Source organism: Heptranchias perlo, chromosome 13, assembly GCF_035084215.1.
Source record: "Heptranchias perlo isolate sHepPer1 chromosome 13, sHepPer1.hap1, whole genome shotgun sequence".
Taxonomy (NCBI): domain Eukaryota; kingdom Metazoa; phylum Chordata; class Chondrichthyes; order Hexanchiformes; family Hexanchidae; genus Heptranchias; species Heptranchias perlo.
Genome location: NC_090337.1, coordinates 59,014,902 through 59,042,342, shown reverse-complemented (window position 1 = coordinate 59,042,342; position 27,441 = coordinate 59,014,902). Strand labels below are relative to the sequence as shown.

General features: G+C 43.8%; 1 protein-coding gene and 1 long non-coding RNA gene across 7 annotated transcripts in view; one reads left to right on the top strand and one right to left on the bottom strand.

The window, feature by feature from the left end:
- Nucleotides 1–25,781, top strand: part of wdr53 (WD repeat domain 53) — a 31,463-nt gene extending 5,682 nt beyond the window's left edge. The window contains exons 2-4 of one of the 6 annotated variants that reach the window (XM_067995555.1): nucleotides 2,036–2,130; nucleotides 19,236–19,714; nucleotides 24,226–25,781. In XM_067995555.1, coding sequence (XP_067851656.1) covers nucleotides 19,238–19,714; nucleotides 24,226–24,855 — 1,107 coding nt within the window. In that variant the 5' untranslated portion in view covers nucleotides 2,036–2,130; nucleotides 19,236–19,237 and the 3' untranslated portion in view covers nucleotides 24,856–25,781. The other 5 variants (XM_067995556.1, XM_067995554.1, XM_067995552.1 and 2 more) reach the window with 5 other exon arrangements.
- Nucleotides 11,825–18,926, bottom strand: LOC137331630 (uncharacterized). Its single transcript, XR_010965529.1, has 3 exons — nucleotides 18,507–18,926; nucleotides 17,466–17,577; nucleotides 11,825–12,539 (listed from the first exon to the last, which is right to left on the bottom strand). It is a non-coding gene; the product is annotated as an uncharacterized lncRNA (long non-coding RNA).
- Nucleotides 25,782–27,441: the final 1,660 nt, after the last annotated feature.

Genomic DNA, 27,441 nt, shown 5'->3' with positions numbered 1-27,441 from the left:
AGAACCCTGAGAGATGATATTACTGGTGTCACAAGCTCCGGCATCGGGGTAGGAGCTCAGTTGCAAAGGGTCTCAAAGTAACCACATGTAACATGGTTCACTGCAGAGTTTCAATGTCACGCATGAGAACCCCAAGTAAGCAGGTAGTGGACTCTACCAAACTAGCCAATGTGTTTGAATCACCATGGCAGGCAGTCTAATACCTCCAGAAATTACTGGTGCAAAGAAATTATCATTTTTCTAAATCCTGAGTCCTTGAAGTCTGGATCTCTGTCCCCAACAAGAAAAGGCCCAACTACTGCCCCTGACCTTCAACGGCATGACCATCACCAAATCAGTCACCATTGACCAGAATCTCATGCAATAGCCATATCAACACCATGGCTCACCTCTTGACCCCTGTCCACCATATTCAAAACTCAAATCAGGATTGTGATGGAATACTCATCATTCACCTAGATGGGTGCAGCCACAATACTCAAGAAGCTCAACACCATCCAGGCCAAAGTAGTTTGCTTGGTCAGTACCCTTGTGACTGAAATCAATATCCTCCCCTTCCATCACCAGTGCACTGTGACTGCAGTATGTACGATCTAATGGATGCCCTGCAGCAACTCACCAAGCTAGCTTCGACAATGCCTCCCAGCTCCGCAACATCTACCAATGAGAAGGACAACATCATGGGAACACCATCACCTGCAAGTTCCCCTCAAAATCACATACCATCCTGACCTGGACATATACTGCTGCTTCTTCATTGTCACTGGATCAAAATCCTGAATTTCCTACCTAACATCACTGTGAAAGCACCATCACAATGGGGACTGCAACAGGTCAAGGAAAAGGCCCACTACCAAGTTCTCAGGGCAACTAGGGATCGGCAGTAAAATAGGGTCTTGCTAGCATCATCTAAATCCCAGTAACAAATAAAACTACTGGCCTCAGAATCACTGAGCTATGTAGAGGAAAATCAATGATTTCACTCCTGATCACTATTACTGATTTCTCTGAGTAGTGCTGAAAGAGTGCTCTGCAAATGAATCTCCAGATCATCCTGTGCTTAGACTGAACAAGTTTCCTTTCTGCTATGGCTGGTGCCCATCCCCTCTAAGTGACTTAATTGTATCATAGTATAGTACAGCACCGGAGGAGGTCATTTGGCCCATCATGCCTGTGCCGGCCCTTTGAAAGAGTTATCCAATTAGTCCCACTTTCCTGCTCTTACCCCATAGCCCTGTAAATATTTTCCCTTCAAGTATTTATCCAATTCTGTTTTGAAAGTTACTACTGAATCTGCTTCCACCTCCCTTTCAAGCAGTGCATTCCAGATCATAACAGCTCTCTGTGTAAAAAAATGTTTCCTCATGTCGCCGCTGGTTCTTTCGACAATCACTGTAAATCTGTGTTCTCTAGTTATCGACCCTTCTGCCACTGGAAACAGTTTCTCCCTATTTACTCTATCAAAACTGTTCATGATTTTGAACACCTATCAAATCTCCTCTTAACCTTCTCTGCTCTAAGGAGAACAACCCCAGCTTCTCCAGTCTCCCCACATAACTGAAGATCCTCATCCCTAATACCATTCTAGTAAATCTCTTTTTCACCCTCTCCAAAGCCTTGACATTCTTCCTAAAGTGTGGTGCCCACAATTGAACACAATACTCCAGCTGAGGCCTAACCAGTGTTTTATAAAGGTTTAGCACAACTTCCTTGCTTTTGTACTCTATGCCTCTTTTTATAAAGCCAAGGATCCCATATTCTTTTTTTAACAGCCTTCTCAACTTGTCCTGCCACTTTCAAAGATTTGTGTACATATACCCCCAGGTCTCTCTGTTCCTGCCCTCCCTTTAGAATTGGACCCTTTAGTTTATATTGCCTCTCCTCATTCTTCCTACCAAAATGTATCACTTCACACTTCTCTGCATTAAATTTCATCTACCACATTTCTGACAGACAAGCTGACCTCTGTGACCTGCATGATGGGCACAGCTTGCTACTTTTAACCATATTTATGTTTTTTGGTTCTTACACCTAGGATTTGTCAGGAGTCTATCCAACATCATAGAACCGCAGCTGGACGTGACAGTGTACCGAAATTCACAGGAGAATAATCATGTGCTGAATGCTTTAGTAAGTTTGTGATTAATTTCCATCCAGCTACTACACAATGCTGATCTTTTTCCAAACACCTGCTGATATGCAACTGCAGCTGTATTGGTTTTTGACAGGAAAGATCCTTGAACTTTCTGATCCCACCCTGTTTACATAAGCATATTTTGAAATGACGGGAGAGGAAGCTACGTCATATTAGATGATTATCTCCAGGCTTAAAACTGACTTTTGAAATGTTGTGATGCAGGGTGATTATTTTATTGTTTTGATATAACTTCAAAGTGGCACCATCCCCGCATGACAGCTTAAATTGTCCCACAGTGCTGCCAGTAAACATGGACTAAAATTCATCAATAACAACCATGTGCTTTTTATTTTACCTGGTGCAACAGTTCAAAGCTGTAGAGGGGGGTGGATTGCATCACTAGCCACTTTGAAGCAGATGCCAGGCATTAGTTCACTATCCTGGATGACCATGCTGCTTTACTGTGGACCATATGCATCAACCAGGCCTTAAGTATGATCGAGCACTGGTTTTGATGAAAATATCTCACTTGATACCTCATGGAAGGACTCAACATACTTGTTTATTCCAGTGCATTCAGGAACTCTGACTGGTTTCTGTGACATGTAACACAAAAAAGGCTGTCCCTGAGTTGTCAGCACAGTAGAATGATCAACATATCACAACAGGAAACATCCAAATCCTACCTCGTAACAGAAATGACTGGAGTGCATTAGGACCTGTGTAAAAAGGCATTCACGCTGTAACCCTAGCATGAGAAACCACTTTGAACCAATACAACCTCAATACGGAGTCTGTGCCCGACCTGACACAAGAGTGAAGAGGGAGTTCATTACACTTTGCTTCAGAGTCAGTTCAGGCCATGCCTCTGGATTTACACTCCACAAGTTTAGCAGCGGTGCAAAGCCAAAACCATTTTGCTTGGTGAAACACACCATCCTCATTGGAGCCTTTATCAAACTATAACACATCTTTAATGCTTTAGACGCTCAATTCCTACTTCTTGGTCTTTACGATTAAGGCCTACTCAAGTGAGCTCATAAACAAGTGGTTTATCAGAGTAAATTCAGCTCTCCCGCACTACCAGTGGCAAGCTGTGCTCAAAAGGAGCATAGTCTAAGTAAGAGCTACAACACTGTAATGGCAAGGCAATTTTCTGAACCATGCTCCCTTACAACATGGCTCCCTGGTGAAAGCAGAGGATTGGTGAATTTACCAAATAGTCTCTGCCGTGGCCAAAATATTACCTCATGATGAAATGTGTGAAGCAAAAACCTAAACCGAGTGCACAACCAAACAACGCAAGAAATCATAGCATCTTACAGCACAGAAGAAGGCCATTCAGCCCATCGTGCCTGTGTTGGCTCTTTGAAAGAGTTATCCAATTACTCCCACTCCTCTGCTCTCTCCCTATAGCCCTGAAATTTTCTCCCTTCATGTATTTATCCAATTCCCTTTTCAAAGTTACTACTGAATCTGCTTCCACCACCCTTTCAGGCAGTGCATTCCAGATCATCATAACTCGCTGCGTAAAAAAAATTCTCATCTCACCTCTGGCTCTTTGGCAATTCCTTAAATCTGTGTCGACTGGTTACCGACCCTTCTGGCAGTGGAAACAGTTTCTCCTTATTTACTCTATCAAAATCCATCATAATTTTGAACACCTCAATTAATTCTCCCCTTAACCTTCCCTGCTCTAAGGAGCAAAATTCCAGCTTCTCTAGTCTTTCCACGTAACTGAAGTCTCTCATCCCTGGCACCATTCTAGTAAATCTGCTCTGCACCCTCTCCAAGGCCTTCACATCCTTCCTAAAGTGTGGTGCCCAGAATTGGACACAATATTCCAGCTGAGGCCTAACCAGTGATTTATGAAAGTTTAGTATAACTTCCTTGCTTTTGTACTCTATGCATAAAGCCATGGATCCCGTATGTTTTGTTTTGAAAACAGCATTCTCAACTTGTCCTCCAACCTTCAAAGATGATACATCCCCAGGTCTCTCTGATCCTGCACCCCTTCTAAAATTGTAACATTTAGCTTACATTGCCTTTCCTCATTCTTCCTTCCAAATGCATCACTTCACACTTTTCTGCGTTAAATTTCATCTGCCATGTGTCTGCCCATTTCACCAGTCTATGTCCTCCTGAAGTCTGCTCCTATCCTCCTCACTGTTTACTATTTTTGCCGAGTGTCACCTGCAAAATTATGCCTTGTATATGCAACCGCAGGTCATTAATATATATCAAAAAGAGCAGTGGTCGTAATACTGACCCCTGGGGGACACCACTGTATACTTCCCTCCTGTCTGAAAAACAACCGTTCACCACTACTCTCTGCTTTCTGTTCCTTAGTCAATTTCGTATCCATACTGCCACTGCCCCTTTAATCCCACGGGCTTCAATTTTGCTAACAAGTCTATTATGTGAAACTTTATCAAACGTCTTTAGAAAGTCCATATACACATCAACCGCACTACCTTCATCAACCCTTTCCGTTACTTCATCAAGTTAGTCAAATACAATTTGCCTTTAACAAATCCTTGTTGGCTCTCATTGATTCATAGAATCATAGAATCATAGAAGTTACAACATGGAAACAGGCCCTTCGGCCCAACATGTCCATGTCGCCCAGTTTATACCACTAAGCTAGTCCCAATTGCCTGCACTTGGCCCATATCCCTCGATACCCATCTTACCCATGTAACTGTCCAAATGCTTTTTAAAAGACAAAATTGTACCCGCCTCTACTACTGCCTCTGGCAGCTCGTTCCAGACACTCACCACCCTTTGAGTGAAAAAATTGCCCCTCTGGACCCTTTTGTATCTCTCCCCTCTCACCTTAAATCTATGCCCCCTCGTTATAGACTCCCCTACCTTTGGGAAAAGATTTTGACTATCTACCTTATCTATGCCCCTCATTATTTTATAGACTTCTATAAGATCACCCCTTAACCTCCTACTCTCCAGGGAAAAAAGTCCCAGTCTGTCTAACCTCTCCCTATAAGTCAAACCATCATGTCCCGGTAGCATCCTAGTAAATCTTTTCTGCACTCTTTCTAGTTTAATAATATCCTTTCCATAATAGGGTGACCAGAACTGTACACAGTACTCCAAGTGTGGCCTCACCAATGCCCTGTACAACTTCAACAAGACATCCCAACTCCTGCATTTAATGTTCTGACCAATGAAACCAAGCATGCCGAATGCCTTCTTCACCACCCTATCCACCTGTGACTCCACTTTCAAGGAGCTATGAACCTGTACTCCTAGATCTCTTTGTTCTATAACTCTCCCCAACGCCCTACCATTAACGGAGAAGGTCCTGGCCCGATTCGATCTACCAAAATGCATCGCCTCACATTTATCTAAATTAAACTCCATCTGCCATTCATCGGCCCACTGGCCCAATTTATCAAGATCCCGTTGCAATCCTAGATAACCTTCTTCACTGTCCACAATGCCACCAATCTTGGTGTCATCTGCAAACTTACTAACCATGCCTCCTAAATTCTCATCCAAATCATTAATATAAATAACAAATAACAGCGGACCCAGCACCGATCCCTGAGGCACACCGCTGGACACAGGCATCCCGTTTGAAAAACAACCCTCGACAACCACCCTCTGTCTTCTGTCGTCAAGCCAATTTTGTATCCAATTGGCTACCTCACCTTGGATCCCGTGAGATTTAACCTTATGTAACAACCTAATATGCGGTACCTTGTCAAAGGCTTTGCTGAAGTCCATGTAGACCACATCTACTGCACAGCCCTCATCTATCTTCTTGGTTACCCCTTCAAAAAACTCAATCAAATTCGTGAGACATGATTTTCCTCTCACAAAACCATGCTGACTGTTCCTAATTAGTCCCTGCCTCTCCAAATGCCTGTAGATCCTGTCCCTCAGAATACCCTCCAACAACTTACCCACTACAGATGTCAGGCTCACCGGTCTGTAGTTCCCAGGCTTTTCCCTGCCGCCCTTCTTAAACAAAGGCACAACATTTGCTACCCTCCAATCTTCAGGCACCTCACCTGTAGCGGTGGATGATTCAAATATCTCTGCTAGGGGACCCGCAATTTCCTCCCTAACCTCCCATAACGTCCTGGGATAAATTTCATCAGGTCCCGGAGATTTATCTACCTTGATGCGCGTTAAGACTTCCAGCACCTCCCTCTCTGTAATATGTACACTCCTCAAGACATCACTATTTATTTCCCCAAGTTCCCTAACATCCATGCCTTTCTCAACCGTAAATACCGATGTGAAATATTCATTCAGGATCTCACCCATCTCTTGTGGTTCCGCACATAGATGACCTTGTTGATCCTTAAGAGGCCCTACTCTCTCCCTAGTTACTCTTTTGCCCTTTATGTATTTGTAGAAGCTCTTTGGATTCTCCTTTGCCTTATCTGCCAAAGCAATCTCATGTCCCCTTTTTGCCCTCCTGATTTCTCTCTTAACTCTACTCCGGCAATCTCTATACTCTTCAAGGGATCCACTTGATCCCAGCTGCCTATGCATGTCATATGCCTCCTTCTTCTTTTTGACTAGGGCCTCAATCTCCCGAGTCATCCAAGGTTCCCTACTTCTACCAGCCTTGCCCTTCACTTTATAAGGAATGTGCTTACCCTGAACCCTGGTTAACACACTTTTGAAAGCCTCCCACTTACCAAACGTCCCTTTGCCTGCCAACAGACTCTCCCAATCAACTTCTGAAAGTTCCTGTCTAATACCATCAAAATTGGCCTTTCCCCAATTTAGAATTTTAACTTTTGGGCCAGACCTATCCTTCTCCATAGCTATCTTGAAACTAATGGAATTATGATCACTGGTCCCAAAGTGATCCCTCACTAACACTTCTGTCACCTGCCCTTCCTTATTTCCCAAGAGGAGGTCAAGTTTTGCCCCCTCTCTAGTCGGGCCATCCACATACTGAATGAGAAATTCCTCCTGAATACACTCAACAAATTTCTCTCCATCCAAGCCCCTAATGCTATGGCTGTCCCAGTCAATGTTGGGAAAGTTAAAGTCCCCTACTATTACCACCCTATTTTTCTTGCAGCTGTCTGTAATCTCCTTACATATTTGCTCCTCAATTTCCCATTGACTATTTGGGGGTCTGTAGTACAATCCTATCAAAGTGATCTCTCCCTTCTTATTTTTGAGTTCTACCCATATAGACTCAGTGGGCGAACCCTCGGATATATCCCCTCTCACTACTGCCGTGATGTTCTCCCTAATCAAGAACGCAACTCCCCCTCCTCTCTTACCTCCTGCTCTATCTTTCCGAAAGCATCTGTACCCTGGAACATTGAGCTGCCAGTCCTGCCCCTCCCTTAGCCATGTTTCAGTAATAGCTATAACATCCCAGTCCCATGTACCCATCCATGCCCTGAGTTCATCTGCCTTGCCCATCAGACTTCTTGCATTGAAATAAATGCAGTTTAATCTGGACTTCCCTTGGTCTTTGCCCTGCTTTCTCAGACCATCTGTCCGGTCATGTTCTGTACACTCTCCCTTACTGCCTTTTGTTTCTGTCACCACTTTATTTCCCACTGACTTCCTGATAGTGATTAACTCATGTTTTTCCAAGTGACAATTAATTTTGTCCCGGATTATTGTTTCTAAAGGTTTCCCCACCATCAACATTAGGTTGACTGGCCTGTAGTTACCTGGTTTATCTCTCTCCCTTTTTTTGAATGGGGGTGTAACATTTGCAATCCTCCAGTCCTCTGGCACCACTCCCATATCTAAGGAGGATTGGAAGATTGTGGCCAGAGCCTCCACTATTTCCAGCCTGACTTCCCTCAGCAACCTAGGATGCATCCCATCCAGACCAGGTGACTTTTCTACTTGGGGTGCTGCGAATCTTTTAAGTCATTCCCCTGTATCTATTTTTATCCTATCCAATTTCTCTATCTCCTCCTTTACTATGACATTGGCAGCATCCTCTTCTTTTGTGAACTTCTTTCGAGGACTTCATTTCCACATCGTTCACCTGAGGAAGGAGGTAGCCTCCGAAAGCTTGTGAATTTAAAATAAAATTGCTGGACTATAACTTGGTGTTGTAAAATTGTTTACAATTCTTTTGTGAAGACAGATGCAAAATACTCATTCATACCTCAGTCTCCACAAGATCTCTTTTTTGGTCCCCAATCGGCCCCACCCTTCCTTTGACTATTACTATTTATGTTTATAAAAGACTTTAGAATTCCCTTTTATATTACCAGCTAATCTATTCTCATACACTCTCTTTGCCCCTCTTATTTCCTTTTTTGGTTCTCCTCTGCACTTTCTGTATTCAGCTTGGTTCTCTAATGCATTATAAACCTGACATTTATCATAAGCCTCCATTTTCTGATTCATTTTAATCTCTATAACTTTAGTCATCCAGGGAGCTCTAGCTTTGGATGCCCTTCCTTACCCCCCCCCCATGGGAAATTATGTTTGAAATACAGTCAGTTTCAAAATGTTCCTTCCTCAGTGGCAATGACCCTGTGTCCAATCACAGAATGTTTGCTCTCTGATAATAAAACTATTGAGAAACTGACTGGAACATTTGATTAATGATCAAAAAATGGAGAAGACAAAATTTTAGCACACTACAAGTAAAAGCACAAAGTAAAAGGGGTGAGTGAATAGAAAGTGGTGAGAAGAAAAGGTGAAAGTAAAAGTAAAAGCCCATGGGTTCCAAGGGAAAGTGGCTAGTTGGATCCAAAATTGGCTCCGTGGCAGAAAATAAAGGGTAATGGTTGACGGGCGTTTTTGCAACTGGAAGGCTGTTTCCAGTGGGGTCCCGCAAGGCTCAGTACTAGGTCCCTTGCCTTTTGTGCTACATATTAATGATTTGGATTTGAATATGGATTTGTGGTTGATAGTGAGGAGGAAAGCTGAAGACTGCAGGAGAATATCAATGGATTGGTCAGGTGGGCAGAGAAGTGGCAAATGGAATTCAATCCGGAGAAGTGTGAGGTAATGCATTTGGGGAGGGCAAACAAAGCAAGGGAGTACACAATAATTGGGAGGATACTGAGAGGTGTAGAGGAACAAAGGGATTTTGGAGTGCATGTCCACAGATTCCTAAAGGTAGCAGAACAGGTAGATAAGGTGGTTAAAAAGGCATATGGGATACTTTCCTTTATTACCTGAGGCACAGAACATAAGAGCAGGGAGGTTATGCTAGAACTGTATAAAACATTGGTTAGGCCACAGCTTGAGTACTGCATACAGTTCTGGTCACATTACAGGAAAGATGTGATTGCACTAGAGAGGGTACAGGGGAGATTTACGAGGATGTGACCAGGGGGCATAGATTTAAAGTAATTAGTAGAAGGATTAGAGGGGAGCTGAGGAAAAAAAATTTCACCCAGGTGGTAGGGATCTGGAACTCACTGCCTGAAAGGATGATAGAAGGAGAAACCCTCAACTCATTTAAAAAGTACTTGGATGTGCACTTGAAGTGCCGTAACCTACAGGGCTATGAACCAAGTGCTGAAAAGTGGGATTAAGCTGGATAGCTCTTTTTCGGCCAGCATGGACACAATGAGCCGAATAGCCTCCGTCTGTGCCATAACTTTCCATGATACTGTAAAAACAGAACCATCCTTGGAAGTGATTGAAGGAGGGGAGGGCACAGCACCCCAGAACATTGCTGTATTTCACCACAGAATGGTGAAATGCACTTTTGTGGCCTGTTCTATCAGCAGTTGAGTGCCAGGCTCAAGTGCACAGGTACGGGGATTGGTGAGCAGAAACTAGATGCTTTTGCATAAGAAGGAGGGTAGAAAGTGAGTCACCTGGGATTACTGTTGAGCACATGCTAGTGGTCAGTTTCAGAACTGTGTTGGCAGGGACCTTGAAGAACGTCGTCACCCATCCTTCAAGCTAAGGATGTTACTTAGCAAAAGGAGTTCCAACTGAGAAAGAATGTCACAAGCTCAAACGTACCTAAAAAAGTCAGATTTGAAGAAATGCTAAAGCTTTGGCACTGCTTCTTACAATAAATTCAATCAACTTCATTGGGTCAATGCACAAACTATGATATTCTAAATGGGACTGAAAATATACTAGATTAATGCCCATGGATATCCAGATTTAGCCAGACATTTCAATAAGACACTTACATATCTGCAAGATTGCTCTCCCCACTTCCCACCAATTTCATTCTTTTAGGCGAGGCATACTCTTGACATCTTTAGCAAGCTTTTGTAGCATGCGGTAGTTAAAGGTTATTTTGACAACAAATTGGGGTTAATACAGCTGAAGGGGATCATTAGATGTCAGTTAAATTCACACAAACGAGCCAACTGAACAACAGGAAATGAGCCATCTGCCAATGATTTCAGTATTGCCACTTGGAATCTAGGACAACCCAAAGCACAAAATCATGTTGCAAAAAGAAAAACAATTTGCATTTATATAGCACCTGCCACGCCTTCAGAGCATTCCAACGTACCTTACAGCCAATTTGTTCACAGCAAGGTTCCACAAACAATAAATGAGATGAATGACTAGTTAATCTGACTAAGTGGTGTTGGCTGAAAGAAAAATGTTAGCCAGGATGCCAGAACTCTTCTGCTCTTCTTCAAATTATGCCATGGGACCTTTTCCACCCACCTGAATTGGCAAACAGAACCCAGGTTAAACATCTCTTCTGAAAGTTGGCACCTCAAACAATGCAGCACTCCCTCAGCACTGCAATGAAGTATCAGCTTAGATTTTGTGATCAAGTCCTGGAGTGGGGCTTGAAGAGTGGCACCACTGAGCCAAGCTGACATCTGTGCTTCTTCTTTTGCTCAAGAAACTTGAACCAAAAGGAGAGTAAGTGTATCACAAACAACATGCCAACATTATCTGGGCACTGACAAGTGTGCAAAAATATTGTTGCCCAAAAAAAAACAAATTCTTAGGTGGTGAGGTGGGAGTGTCAAGATTTTTTCTTAAAAAATGATAGAAGGTGGCTAAAAAATACTTCAAATGCAAAAGGGAGCAACAGAATGAAAGAGACTATATTCATATACTGCTTTATTACATCTGAAAGTATTTCAGTCAATGAATTATTCAGAATTGCGGTCTCAATCCAGTTTCTAAGGAGCATGGGACTACAACACAAAAGTCCCTCTAATTCAGCACTAATTTGCAATCTTACTGCATGGCTGTAAGATGGTTATGTGGCAAATGAAAAAAAAACACTAGAAGCATGTGGGAAGCTCTTCTGAGATTGTGGCGGAGGCACATTGTTTGTGCAGAGTAGGGAAGCTTCACTCTGCATCTAAATCCTACTGCACTTGACCTGCAAATGCTTAGTGCTGACACGGGATGCCTGAAATGGAATTTTTTCCAATCCCCAGTACTAGCAGCCCTCACCTTGATAAGGTATCCTCACCTTGTACTTGCATATTGTTAATTGAACACTAGGGGACCCCCTGATGGGAGCAAGCATACTGCAGCAATTACTCTCCAGGGTCTTCCCTTATAATGAATGTTATCCAGATGGAATTTTCCAGAAATAAAAGCAGCCATTACATTACCACACCAAATTGAGTGTTTATCAGACATAGCAATTAGTGACAAGGATAGCGGACTACACATTGTTATGGAGATCGAACATTGAGCATCTTTGTTAGAGTTAATGGTCAACCTTGTCACTACCATTTTTATTATCATATCAGCAACAGCTGCAAAAATCAAAGAGTACCAAACAGGGTCTAGCTTGAGTGAGAATGTAGAAACACTTAATTTTTATTTTGAGTGAAATCAACTTACAATGGATGCATAAAAGACAGCAGTTTTGCTTACGATCTACAAAGCATATACATTGATTAAGAATCTGATCGCTCGTGCCCAGCCTAAAGACAAAACATATGAGGTGTTAGTCCAAGTCGTCAAAGAACATCCGAATCCACTCGTTATTGTGAAAAAGCTCAGGTTTAACCAGAAGAGGCAAAGAGATGTTGAAAATGTTTCTTGGTTCATGGCACAACTAAGGAAACTGTCCAAAGTATGTGACTTTGATGGGGTCCTTGATGACGCAACAAGAGCCCACTTTGTATGTTAGAGAAAAATGTCGACACAGAGGAAGACAAACTCAAGTCTGCTAGATCTCTCAAAATAGCACTTGGGATGGAGACTGCTGCCTGGCATACTAGTGAGTTACATCCCACAGAGTTCAACAGCTCCGGAGTGAACAGTCGCTCAACCATGTTGAAGGTGTGGTAAAAATAATCATCATCCAGACCGATGTTTCTTTAAGGTTGAATGCCGTAACTACATGGAATCGAGCTAGAGATTGTGGAAATCAGAAGGTGCTGCTAGATTGGAGTCAGGGAGAAGATGGCCCCAAATCACTTCATTGCGCTGCGAGGAAAAAACAAAAGTCCATTCCATCGATTCCGCGAGCGACCTAAGAAACAAAGCGTACCATGAGGTGATACGGATAGAGATGTGTTTTCCTGTACATTCCATAACACGAAAGGGGCAACGTAAAATCATGGTCCCTGTCTGGATAGGTGTAACTATTATGTCATCAAAAGCACAGTGCAAAGGGTATTCAAATACATCTTAATGTGAAGGAGGGGTGTAGCCAAAAAACTTTAAGCCCTGAGCAGTATCCTACGCTCTAAAGAAAAGCATATCAGCGGAAACAGGTCGCATGGAGCGTGAGGTTGTAAGTGAGAAAATCAACCACAGCGACTAGGCAAGTCCAATCGTGCATGTAGTAAAACTGACGATGGTATAAGAATTTGTGGTGACTGTCATATAGGCGTGAACCCTAGTTTAGATGTTTATGAATATCCCCTGTCCAGTGCTGAAAAATTGTTCACTAATCTCAGTGTCACCCAACAATTTTCTAAATTAGATCTTTCCCAAGCTTAATTGAAATTGGAGCTTGAAGAAAGTCAGAATTTGACAACAATAAACATGCATTGAGGACTTTATCGTTACAAAAGGCTGAAGTTTGGTATTGCATTGGCTCTAGCCACGTTTCAGAAAATGATGGCGACAATTTTAGCGAGATTTTACAACTGAGTGGCTTGCTAGGCCATTTAAGAGGGCAATTAAGAATCAACCACATTGCTGTGGGTCTGGAGTCACAGAAAGGGCAGACCGGGTAAGGACGGCAGGTTTCCTTCCCTAAAGGACATGAGTGAACCAGATGGGTTTTTACGACAATCCGGTAGTTTCATGGACACCATTACTAATACTAGTATTTTAATTCCAGATTTTTTTTTATTTAATTAATTGAATTTAAATTCCCCAGCAGCCGTGGCAGGATTTGAACTCATGACTGGATTATTAGTCCAGGCCTCTGGATTACTAGTCCAGTAACATAACCACTATGCTACCGTACCCAAAATGTGGTTGATTCTTAATTGCCCTCTGAAATGGCCTAGCAAGCCACTCAGTTGTAAAATCTCGCTACGAAAAGTCAAGAATAAAACCGGACGGACCACCCGGCATCAGACCACTAGGCACCGGACACGACAACGGCAAACCAAGCCCAGTCGACCCTGCAAAGTCCTCCTCACTAACATCTGGGGACTTGTGCCAAAATTGGGAGAGCTGTCCCACAGACTAGTCAAGCAACAGCCTGACATAGCCATACTCTCAGAATCATATCTTTCAGCCAATGTCCCAGACTCTTCCATCACCATCCCTGGGTATGTCCTCTCCCACCGGCAGGACAGACCCACCAGAGGTGGCGGTACAGTGATATACAGTCAGGAGGGAGTGGCCCTGGGAGTCCTCAACATTGACTCTGGACCCCATGAAATCTCATGGCATCAGGTCAAACATGGGCAAGGAAACCTCCTGCTGATTACCACCTATCGTCCTCCCTCAGCTGATGAATCAGTCCTCCTCCATGTTGAGCACCACTTGGAGGAAGCACTGAGGGTAGCAAGGGTACAAAATGTTCTCTGGGTGGGGGACTTCAATGTCCATCACCAAGAGTGGCTCACTAGCACCACTACTGACCAAGCTGGCCGAGTCCTGAAGGACATAGCTGCCACACTGGGCCTGCAGCAGGTGGTGGGCGAACCAACACGAGGGAAAAACTTACTTGACCTCGTCCTCACCAATCTCCCTGTCGCAAATGCATCTGTCCATGACAGTATTGGTAGGAGTGGCCACCGCACGGTCCTCGTGGAGATGAAGTCCCGTCTTCGCACTGAGGACACCATCCAATGTGTTGTGTGGTACTACCACCATGCCAAATGGGATAGATTCACAACAGATCTAGCAGCACAAAGCTGGGCATCCATGAGGCACTGTGGGCCATCAGCAGCAGGAGAATTTTATTCCAGCACAATCTGTAACCTCATGGCCTGGTATATTCCTCACTCTACCATTACCAACAAGCCAGGGGATTAACCCTGGTTCAATGAGGAGTGTAGAAGAGCATGCCAGGAACAGCACCAGGCGTACCTAAAAATGAGGTGCCAACCTGGTGAAGCTACAACTCAGGACTACATGCATGCTAAACAGCGGAAGCAACATGCAAAAGACAGAGCGAAGCGATTCCACAACCAACGGATCAGGTCAAAGCTCTGCAGTCCTGCCACATCCAGTCGTGAATGGCGGTGGACAATTAAACATCTAAAGGGAGGAGGAGGCTCTGCAAACATCCCCATCCTCAATAATGGCAGAGTCCAGCATGTGAGTGCAAAAGACAAGGCTGATACGTATGCAACCATCTTCAGCCAGAAGTGCCGAGTGGATGATCCATCTCGGCCTCCTCCCGATATCCCCACCATCACAGAAGCCAGTCTTCAGCCAATTCGATTCACTCCACGTGATATCAAGAAATGGCTGAGTGCACTGGATACAGCAAAGGCTATGGGCCCCGACAACATCCCAGCTGTAATGCTGAAGACTTGTGCTCCAGAACTAGCTGCGCCTCTAGCCAAGCTGTTCCAGTACAGCTACAACGCTGGCATCTACCCGACAATGTGGAAAATTGCCCAGGTATGTCCTGTCCACAAAAAGCAGGACAAATCCAATCCGGCCAATTACCGCCCCATCAGTCTACTCTCAATCATCAGCAAAGTGATGGAAGGTGTCGTCGACAGTGCTATCAAGCGGCACTTACTCACCAATAACCTGCTCACCGATGCTCAGTTTGGGTTCCGCCAGGACCACTCGGCTTCAGACCTCATTACAGCCTTGGTCCAAACATGGACAAGAGAGCTGAATTCCAGAGGTGAGGTGAGAGTGACTGCCCTTGACATTAAGGCAGCATTTGACCGAGTGTGGCACCAAGGAGCCCTAGTAAAATTGAAGTCAATGGGAATCAGGGGGAAAACTCTCCAGTGGCTGGAGTCATACCTAGCACAAAGGAAGATGGTAGTAGTTGTTGGTGGACAATCATCTAGCCCCAGGGCATTGATGCAGGAGTTCCTCAGGGCAGTGTCCTTGGCCCAACCATCTTCAGCTGCTTCATCAATGACCTTCCCTCCATCATAAGGTCAGAAATGGGGATGTTCGCTGATGATTGCACAGTGGTTCAGTTCCATTCGCAACCCCTCAAATAATGAAGCAGTCCGAGCCCGCATGCAGCAAGACCTGGACAACATCCAGGCTTGGGCTGATAAGTGGCAAGTAACATTCGTGCCAGATAAGTGCCAGGCAATGACCATCTCCAACGAGAGAGTATAACCACCTCCCCTTGACATTCAACGGCATTACCAACGCTGAATCCCCCACCATGAACATCCTGGGGGTCACCATTGACCAGAAACTTAACTGGACCAGCCATATAAATACTGTGGCTACAAGAGCAGGTCAGAGGCTGGGTATTCTGCGGCGAGTGACTCACCTCCTGACTCCCCAAAGCCTTTCCACCATCTACAAGGCACAAGTCAGGAGTGTGATGGAATACTCTCCACTTGCTTGGATGAGTGCAGCTCCAACAACACTCAAGAAGCTCAACGCCATCCAGGACAAAGCAGCCCGCTTGATTGGCACCACATCCACCACCCTAAACATTCACTCCCTTCACCACCGGCACACAGTGGCTGCAGTGTGTACCATCCACAGGATGCACTGCAGCAACTCGCCACGGCTTCTTCGACAGCTCCTCCCAAACCCGCGACCTCTACCACCTAGAAGGACAAGAGCAGCAGGCACATGGGAACAACACCACCTGCACGTTCCCCTCCAAGTCACACACCATCCCAACTTGAAAATATATCGCTGTTCCTTCATCGTCGCTGGGTCAAAATCCTGGAACTCCCTTCCTAACAGCACTGTGGGAGAACCGTCACCACACGGACTGCAGCGGTTCAAGAAGGCGGCTCACCACCACCTTCTCAAGGGCAATTAGGGATGGGCAATAAATGCCGGCCTCGCCAGCGACGCCCACATCCCATGAACGAATTTAAAAAAATTTTAGCCTGTCTCCAAGAAACTCAAAGCATCTTGGATGATCTTTGTCACTGGAAGAATGTTGCATATCCATTTTGCTATTTTTAAACCTGACTTGGAAACATCAGTGTTGAGAAGAAAGCTTTGTAATGCTGGATCACCAACTTCAAAGCAATATCGTGCGTGAGAAAAAGTATTATATCAATTCCAAAATGAAGTGTTGGTGTTACTGAACAGCAGATTGGAGCAGTTACATTATTAGTTTCGGTGGATGCGTCATAAGGATCAATTACGAGAACTGCACTGATCTACTGCCTTTAATTTACCAAATGATAGTGTTGCACATGACCCGCCACTAAAGTCTATTCGATTCACTCCACGTGATATCAAGAAATGGCTGAGTGCACTGGATACAGCAAAGGCTATGGGCCCCGACAACATCCCAGCTGTAATGCTGAAGACTTGTGCTCCAGAACTAGCTGCGCCTCTAGCCAAGCTGTTCCAGTACAGCTACAACGCTGGCATCTACCCGACAATGTGGAAAATTGCCCAGGTATGTCCTGTCCACAAAAAGCAGGAAGTAGCTGTGGGAACGATTCTCCTATTCCCATGCGTTACAAAGCAACCACCTCCCAGGACGTTATCATCTACTGCTCCTGTTAGTAATCCGAGCTCACCCATTATCAAATCTACTCGAAGATATCCTCAACGGTCAAGGAAACTTCCAAATTTTTGGGACTTGTAGATGGTGAAGAGCATAGAGGATTTCATCAGGGTTCCAGTGTTGGCACAACTCATCTTTCCTGCGTATTACTGGGAGAGTGCTACGGTTGTTTTAATCACTGAATTATGTGGCGTAGTTGCTGAATTTCTTTACTTAATGTTTTTTAAGCTGTTAACCAGGCTCATTCTTAGGTTATTGTCATCTTAAAATTCTGAGAGGGTAAAGTGTTATGTACTGTACCTGCATATTGAACACTAGAGGGGCCCCCTGTTGGGAGCAAGAATACTGCAGCAATTACACTCCAGTGTCTCCTCTTATATTGAATGTCAGCCAGAGGAATTTTCCAGTGAATCTGAAATAAAAGCAGCCATTACATTACCACACCAACTTGAGCATTTATCGGACATAACAAGCACAAAAAATTATTCTGAAGTGTAGTAATTGTTGCTTTGCAAGCAAATACAACCACCATTTTGACAACTGCAAGAACCCACAAACAGCCATTGGACAAATGATCTGCTCCTGATGGTGTTGGTTGAGGGAGGAATGTCAGAAGCACTCCCTGCTCTCACGAATATACGAAAATGACAGGCAGGGAATGACCAGCTGGTCCATCGAGCCTGCCCCACACTCATGGTGCCTGGAGCATAACTAGGTACTTCCTATCCCCCAGCACTCCTGGGGAGAGGCAAAAAACACAAAAATAGAAACCCAAAGCCAAAAAGGTGGGAAAAAATCTGGAAAATTCCACTCAGACTCCCACAGGTGATCAAAATCAGTCCAGACCTGGATTCTTCTTGAAATAGTGCCTTTGGAGCCTTTAACGTCCACCTGAATGGGCCCACAGGTTTAATGTCTCATCAGGAGAAAGACCTCACTTGGAACGACAGAATTCTGAAAGAGCACTCCACTTCATCCCATTGCCCTGCCCTTTTCCTCATACCCTTTTCAAATTTTTTCATCATCAAATATTTGTACCCTCTCCTTTTTCTTCATCAAACATTTGTCCCCTCCTCCCCCTCCCCTTTAAAAGCTATCACGGATACCCCTTCCACCACAGGGAGTCCGTTCCATGAGGGAGATTAACCCCTAGCATCGCACGGGCATTTTGAAGCCTCACACAGACTGAGGGGGTTTTCTCAACACAACTTTCCGGAACTGAATCACGGATTACAGTTATCACCGGCTGTGCAATTGCCTTTATTTTTTTTGTGTGTTCCATAGCACCCGAACGCGTAGTAAGGTCAGCCAAACTCTCTCAGCTTTACTCCCTCTCCTCACCCGCATCTGACTCCACTACTGACCGAGGGGGGGGAGATGAGATGGAAGAACGGCTCCGACGCACAGGCTACCGGGGGCCACATGTGCCGTGCCCGCGCAGTCGCGTGGCGCTGCTTGCTGTGAGGTAGAGGGTGCGCGCGGGGCCGGGCTCGGGCTCGGGCTCGCGGTCTGGGCGATCGCGAGCGGCGAGGCGACCGTTGGCGAAGAGTAGGATCCGCGCGCGGGGCCGGGTAGATGCGAAGGAGGAGGAGGAGGAGGGGCAGGGATCTTATTTTCGGACGGACTCGCTGCGCCCGGCCTAGGCCGCACAGCGGGACTGGAGAGCCGAATTGCGGTGGGGGGGAATGAATAGGCTGAAGGCGGGGCGAGAGTGAGAGGGGACACTGGGTCCGTGGGGTGGGGCACGGTGAGGAGAGGGAGGCAGGTTGCTGGGCCTGGCGAGGAGCACTGGGTACATTATTGCTGATTAACAATTACAGATTGGGCCCTTGCCTGCTGCCACCCTAAGTCTGAGTATCTGCTGCCACCCTAAGTCTGAGTATCTGCTGCCACCCTAAGTCTGAGTATCTGCTGCCACCCTAAGTCTGAGTATCTGCTGCCACCCTAAGTCTGAGTATCTGCTGCCACCCTAAGTCTGAGTATCTGCTGCCACCCTAAGTCTGAGTATCTGCTGCGGTTTCTGTGAGGGAAACGTTGGCACTTATATGTTATTTTTGCACTTTTTTTTAGGTATGGCCACCAAGTGGACTGCAGGGGATTCATCTGTGCTGTGCCTGGATGTTAGCAGTGAGGGTCTTGTGGCATCAGGGACGGAGGAGGGAGCCCTTACAGTCTGGAACAGCCAGGGCGCTGCCATCGGCTGCCTGAATCTAGGAGATGGCGACGATGTCACCTGCGTGTCGTTTTCGCACACTTGTCCCAACACACTGTATGCATCTCACGGCCAAGCAATAAGCGTACTGGACACTCGGTCTCTTAAGGAACCCACTGAGCGCTTCCACGTGAATGAGGACGAGATAAACTGCTTGTCCGTTAACGAAACGGACAGCCATCTTGCAGCTGCGGATGATTCCGGATCAATAAAGGTCATAGACTTGGCAAGCAAAAAGGTCAGCCGCTCTCTGAGGAGACATTCAAATATTTGCTCCTGTGTGACCTTCCGACCTCACCGGCCACAGAGTTTACTCTCCTGTGGATTAGATATGCAGGTGTGTATAGTATTTTAAACATCTTGCTTGTGTGGTCACATAATGAATTCGAAAAGGTTCAGGAGGACATTTAATGCGTGGTTTTTCAAGCAAGATTTCATAATACAGGATCAGAAATAATTTCCTCAGTTCAGTTGAACAGTCTTTTCTTTGGCACAACAAAGATTGAAAAGAATGGATCCTAGTTCTAGAGACAACTTTTCATTATTCCAGCTGATAACCAGACAGATGTTTTCAGTTTGGAAACACCTAGTACTGACTGTTCAAGAACATACAGCATAGCAGCTTGTTCTCTGAAGGCAAAAATCTTGAATCTATTTTGGGAGAAAATATGTCCTTTTTATATGAAATGTTGGATGCCTTATGTAATCTAAACACTTTCACACCATCAATATTCTGAGTTGAAATCATTTATTGATTGGAGTATAAAGGAAAGAAAAGTGAACCTGAAGCTCCTTGTGAGACACAAATAATTTCCGCCTGTAAATTATTCCTTTGGGCTTCAATTTTGAAGTGATAGTTAAAAGGACAAAGGTAATTGGGCAGAAATTTCACTGGAGAGACAGAAAGAGAAGCCTCTTCCCTTTCTCTTATGGTGTCCCCATGCATCAGTCTCTTTGTTTATCAATCCATGGCTCTGATGCTAGACAGTTGGCCTGCATCAGATCAGGCCTCCTGCACTCCTGCTCTGACACAGCTTCAAGGAACTGTGAGAGGAGGCCAGTGTTTATTTTTTTATCCAAGCATGTGTATACCATGCAGGGTTCTAAACTAAAATCTGTTGATCACTCTACTTGTGGTCTAACCAAGTTCTATATAAGTTTAACAAAACTTCTCTGCTTTTGAATTCTATTCTTCTAGAAATGAATCCCAGTGCTTTATTTGCACTTTTAGTGGCTTTGTTAACCTATGTTGCTACTTTTAATGATTTGTGAATCTGTATCCCTAGATCCCTTTGTGCCTCTACCTCATTTAGACTCTTATCTTCCAAGGAGGAGGAGATTGCTTGTTAATATTTCTGACTGACCCAGTAAATGTACCTTTTCAAAAAGACGACTTGTACTAGGTGTCAGCCGTGGCTCAGTGGTAGCTCTTGCCTCTGAGTCAGGGGGTCGTGATTTCAAGTCCCACTCCTGGGACTTGAGCACGTAATCCAGGCTGACAGTTCTGAGGGAGTGCTACACTGCCAGGTGCCATCTTTTGGATGAGAGGCTTCGTCTGTCCTTTTAGGTGGACGTAATAGATCCCATGGCACTATTCGAAGAAGAGCTTCACTCGGCCAATATTTATCCCTCAACCAACATCACTAAGAAACAGATTATCTGGACGTTATCTCACTGCTGTTTGTGGGACCTTGCTGTGCCAAATTGGCTGTGTTTTTTACATTACCACAGTGACTACACTTTAAAAGTATTTCTTTGGCTGTAAAGTGCAGAGACACCATGAGGTCGTGTAAGGCGCTATATAAATGCAAGTTTTTTTTATCTTTTCGTTGCCAACTGGAGCACAACACACCTGGCACCAATTGCACTCGATAACAAATAAGGCAGTCTGCACCTTTAATAGCTGCCTGTGACCCAATTTTTTTAGGTCCCAAGAGTGGAAACAGAAAAGGTGTGTTTCTTTCTCTTGGCTCTCCAGTGGAGACTGGAGAGAGCTAGGTACACTAAAAATGGAGGCTGCCTTCTGGTGGTCAGGGACCCCTGCTTGCGTGCCATTCTCCCCTGTTGCTGAGCACCAGTGTAAAGTGCCTTAAAACAGGAACTTCGTGTCTTTGTGGGCTGTATACCGTGAACTTTCAGGGGCCATGTATAAAGTTCAATCCATGTTCTATTCATTTGCATAGGTCTCAAATTGCTGACACTAACAGATCTTGGTATTGTGATGCACTTATTCATCAGTGAGGCAACGGTGCTAGAAATAGCATTTTACAAAGCTCCACAAAATTCAAACGGAATAAACCAGCAAATAAGAAATATAAACTCAAGTAGGCCTACGCTTGGGGCCCATAATTTGAACACATCTGCTTTAATACCACTTATACCAGAGTTTAAAAGTCAATGCGTATTGCATCGAAAGTAATTTCACCCTCACTAATGGTTTTTAAAGTTAATCACACAATGTTTTTTTTAAACAACTTAAATGGACCTTGTCCTGTACTTCTGCACCTGTAGAAATGTGCACTGGTGAATGTTTAAACAAAACTAAATTCAATCAGCATGGGTCAGCAGCAGACTTGCAAGATGGTGGCATTTCTTTCACATATGCTGTGTGTAACTAGTGTACGGGATAGTTTTAATAAAACTTTCATGCGTTCAGCTCTGATTATCTGTGCAGGAAAATATTTCATGGTGTATTGTATTTTTTAAAAAAAAACATTACTTATGAGTGGCCATCTATGGCAGTTACCAGAAGGCTACCACCACCTGTGGAATCTAACAAAAGTCAGCACCTTCAGAAGGAGAGAAGAAAAAAGAAAAATTGGGATTTAAAAAGACTTGATGTCCAATGTACAAGAGTCCAATATTGAATTAATCGTCTCAAAGTGGAGGAATCATACTGTATCCATGATGTCTTCTAGGTTTATAGTCTATTAGTATAAAGAACAGGAAATATTGCAGTTAAACCAATAAAATTTAAGGTTATGTGATATACTTGTGAGATAATTAATTACTTGAAATTGCTCACACTACCAGTAACAGACCTGTATTTTTACCTCAGCAGGTGACAAGATAGTAATGCGAATCTTTAGGATCAGATAATATTTCAGCACTGCTATTGGGATTTAGAGTTAGCTAACTTTCTCATTGTATTAATGCCCTGCATTTTCCAGTATTGGCAAAGAAAAGGGAAAAAAAAACAAGTAATTTAAAATGTTCTGTTTTCGTTTTGGTGTTAATATGCTTTTGTTGTTAATAGAGTTAACACACTTTCTACAATGAATGAAAGTTGAAGTAAATCTGAAACTTAATAATAATCAGTTTTATATCCAAATGTCATTCTAAATAGCTATTGTAGAAAGGATGAGAAGTGTTCAAATTGGGTAACCTGCTTATGCAATCAATACAAAGATCCATGCAGTGATGTTCTGCAATTAATGTTACTAGCATACTAGTAAATTGCTAGTGCCATTGCTCACAGTTAGTTGATGTGTGTGTGTGTTGGTATTTATAATATACACACACAAGGTGGCGATGGAGTTGGGAGAGGGACATCAGAAATTCACCCCACAGAGCTACCTAATGGCCAATGCCTACAACTACATCATGACAGTTGACATAGCAAAATTGAAAGGGAAATGTTGGCATAGCAATTTACAATGATAAAAGTTGACAGAAAAGCATAACCAATAATCATAACTACTGGAAATAAGGTTTGTGGACCAGAAGTGCATACTCTATACAAGATTTTAAAAAATACTTATATACTTAGCAAATATACTTGCAAGATTAAGAGCAAACTTGCAAAGCCTGCTCAGTGTTGTTATCAGAATTTCAGTAAAGCATAATTGGGGGGGGATCTGTAATTTCAGGGTGTAAATTTTATTCTATCTCCAGTTGAACTGTGAAAAACCTTTGTCCTTCCAAACTTGGGTAATGACCATTTGTGCTGTATAACATTAGAGTGAAATACAGGTGGTTACAGGTCTGTTACTGGTGGTGTGAGTAATTTCAAGTAATTAATTATCTCACAAGTATATCACATAACCTTAAATTTTATTGGTTTAACTGCAATATTTCCTGTTCTTTATACTAATAGACTATAAACCTAGAAGACATCATGGATACAGTATGATTCCTCCACTTTGAGACTATTAATCCAATATTGGACTCTTGTACATTGGACATCGAGTCTCTTTAAATCCCAATTTTTCTTTTTTCTTCTCTCCTTCTGAAGGTGCTGACTTTTGTTAGATTCCACAGGTGGTGGTAGCCCTCTGGTAACTGCCATAGATAGCCACTCTTCATGCGTGAGTCTAGACAGTGAATGTGGGGCATCACAGCCCAGGCTAATTTTGTCCTCACTGGACATTCACATGCATGCACTTACCAGCAGGGGTTCCTAGATAATGCTCAGGAATGGAAATCTTGGCTTCCTTTTTTCTTCTTCGCCTAGGGTCCTAAGGACAATTATAACTCCCCAATTGCTGCCCAGACTGAGATCAGCCAACTCATGACAGACCAGGGACCCAACCTGTAACCTCTGGTCTGTATGGCTTAATGACTACCAAGTAGATAATCCAGATACGAAAGTTTCCTGGATTCCTAATATCAGAATCTTAATATTGTCGTACTTCAGTCAATTAGAGGGAAAAAAGACCAATTTGTTAAGATTGTATTCCTGTATATGGGAGTAACAACACATAAATTACATCCAAAAGACTCTAAGTGATGAAAGTCATTAATGTCCTTTCAGTTAGTTCACTCCTGGTTGATAAGTTGTAAGAACGGTTAATCTAATTGTCAGCCATTTACTTCTAAAGTGATTTGCTTTCTGATTTCTCCGGGAAGGTGATGCTGTGGAACTTGCAGAAAGCTCGTCCTATTTGGATTGTGAACCTTCAGGACCTGGCACAAGAAGAAGAAGAAGAGGAAGAGATGCAGCAGCAAGCTGGGTGCCAGCTTTTCAATCCGCCACTGGCTCACTTCACAACAGTTGCTAGCTGTGGCAACATATTTGCCTGCGGGGCCGAAGACGGCAAAATACGCTTATTCAGAGTGTCAGGAACAAGGTTTGATCTGGAACATGGGTTCCGTGGTCACAGTCTCGGTGTTTCTCAGGTCCATTTTCTGAACTCTGTTTCCCATCCTTATTGGCTGATTTCTGGAGGGAATGATGCAATGGTCATGCTGTGGGATGTCAGTGAGCAAATCCTGACTGATGGCAAAGGCCCTTCAAAATCAGCTGGGAAAAAATCAAAAGTTGGCTCCACTGCTAAGAAAGGTCTCGGGTTTAAAGGAAGTGACCGTGGTGCAAAAGACTGCAAAGAAAATAAAAGTAATCATATTTTACCAAAACTCAGTATTGAACATGGCGAGAAAGTGAACTGGATTTCTGCTGTGGACATAAAGGGCTCTAAAAATATACTAGTTGCTGACCAGAGTTGTCACATATCACTGTACCCTCTAATAGACTTATAGGTATGCAGAAAGTGATAGTACTTAGATGATAGCAGCTATGCCTCAGTCAAGTTGTGGTGTGTGGGGGGGGAGCAAGTCCGTGGAGTTCCAACAAAGTCTCTGAGGATGTTTTAGTTGAAACCCAGAGATACTTGGTGAAATTTGAGGGCCACCCGCATGTATTTTCTTCTCAATAAGTTTGTTATATCACCTTTTAACAGTAGCATGAAAAATGTCACATGACTATTAGAATAACCCAACAAGCAACAGCATCACAAGCTGGAATAATTATACATGTTCTTTCAATTTAATGAAATTATACAGAATTCTATACACAGAATTTCACCCTATGGCATCCCTTGGGAACTGGGAGCATCTATAAAGGTGTGTGGGGTCTAGTATCATTTTAACGATGCCCCTTTGAGAGCACTGGGAGGTGGCCTCTTTGATCTGGGAATACTAAAGCAGGAGGATCTGGGATCACTGGGAGTGGTTCCCTGGAGTCTGGAAGCAATAGTGGTGGTTCTTCGATCAGATGTACTGGAAATGTGAACTAGGAGTTTCTGAGCACTGAGGAAGGAGTCAAGCAGGATCTGGGAGTGGGGTCCTGGGCTCCAGCAGGATTGGCCAAGGAATTCTGGAGTATTGGAAGTTGCTGGTATCTGGCGGTATTGGGGTTTCCAAGTTTTGTATTTAAAAACATTTCTTTGATCCTCAAAAATGGTTCAGAAGAGAGATTTTTCTAACTGAATTTTCAACATCAATAAACGGGAGTGTGACTAAAAAAATCCCTTTTTCATTAATCACTTTTTAAAAAAAACACATCAAAGAAACCACACTTGTGGGTGTCGATCATCAGAGATGTTTTCTGTCTAAGCAGTTCATAATAGATCACAGCATTTATTAGTAACGGCAGACTTGCCTGAAATAAAGCTTTGAGAATTCAATCTCTTATTTCTTTCAAATTCTTTTTGAAAAAAACAAATTTCCAAATCCTCAGAAGATGAAGTGACATACTTTTCTACCCTGCAAGTCATGCACGACTTGTTTGATCAATTGCACATGCTCAGAATGGATAGATGTGGTTGAAAGGTTCGGGCAACTGTATTGAGGTACAAGTATCCTATTGAAGCTCAGGCTTTTGAAACAGGCTGAGGCCTTGAAGTAAACACTTTAATGAAGGTATTAAAAGACACCAAGTACAAGTGAAGAGAATTAGCAACTACACAGTGCAGTCTGAGCGGGCACAATTTTCCAACATCCACCACTTGCAAATAAAACTTATTTGCAAGCGCAAACAATAGGGCCCATTCCTCAGTTTTGCTCGGAGTGCATGAAGCCCTAGATTCTGGAAGGTAGGCTTAAGCACACTTGGTGCAGAAGCATACATCTTGTTGAGGCCGTGCTGCATGTATGCAGTGGCCTCATTACTGCTCCCAAAATTATATTAATGATTGCCAAGTCAGTCCCACGATGTATTCCTCTTTAGCTGCAGCTCTGCTCTTATTTTGCTGTGCATAGGGTTGCCAACCCTCCAGGATTGTCCTCGATTCTCCAGGAATTGAACATTAATCTCCACTACATTGCTGCGAGCAACCCAGGAGAAAAATCATAGGAGCATTAAAAACAATGTGTGTTTTTGTCATTTTCCTTGAATACTTTCATTTATTAGTTATAAAAATGTAGCAGTTGGGGGAAAAAAAGGCTGTTTGGCAGTAAAAAATCATCCAATTGAGTCATGAAGAGTTATTGCTTTCCAATTGGCACGGGAAGACGTGCAATAAGGATGGACATGTTGGAAGCGGGGCAGTGGGAGGCAGGATGTCATGCAATGGAACCTCCAGGAATAAACCAACCAGAGTTGGCAACTCTAGCTGTGCACCCATTTAAAACAGGGAGGCCTCACTCAACAAGATGGGAAAGAGGCCTAATTTAAAGCTGGATCACACTGTTTCTGAACCAGATATGTTTGGAACTTTTGGTAGGCATTCTGTTCATTATTGCTTGTGCAGGATTCGTTGGGACTTTCTGTGGCTGGATTTTTGCAATCTAGGGACTTCTTAGGCACAGACCTGCAACCACCAAATGCCAACCACACTAGAATCATAGAAAGGTTACAGCACAGAAGGAGGCCGTTCAGCCCATCGAGTCTGTGCCTGCAAAGCAAGAGCAACCCAGCTAGTCCCACTCCCCCGCCCTTTCCCCATAGCCCTGCAATTTTTTTTCCTTTCAAGTACTTATCCAGTTCCCTTTTGAGAGCCATGATTGAATCTGCCTCCACCACCCCCTCGGGCAGTGCATTCCAGATCCTAACCACTCGCTGTGTAAAAAAAAGTTTTTCCTCATGTCGCCTTTGGTTCTTTTGCCAGTCACCTTAAATCTGTGTCCTTTGGTTCTTGACCCATTTGCCAATGGGAACAGTTTCTCTCTATCTACTCTGTCTAGACCCTTCATGATTTTGAATACCTCTATCAAATCTCCAAGGAGAAAACCCCAGCTTCTCCAGCCGATCCATGTAACGAAAGTCCCTTATCCCTGGAATCGTTCTAGTAAATCTCTTCTGCACCCTCTCTAAGGTCTTCACATCTTTCCTGAAGTGCGGTGCCC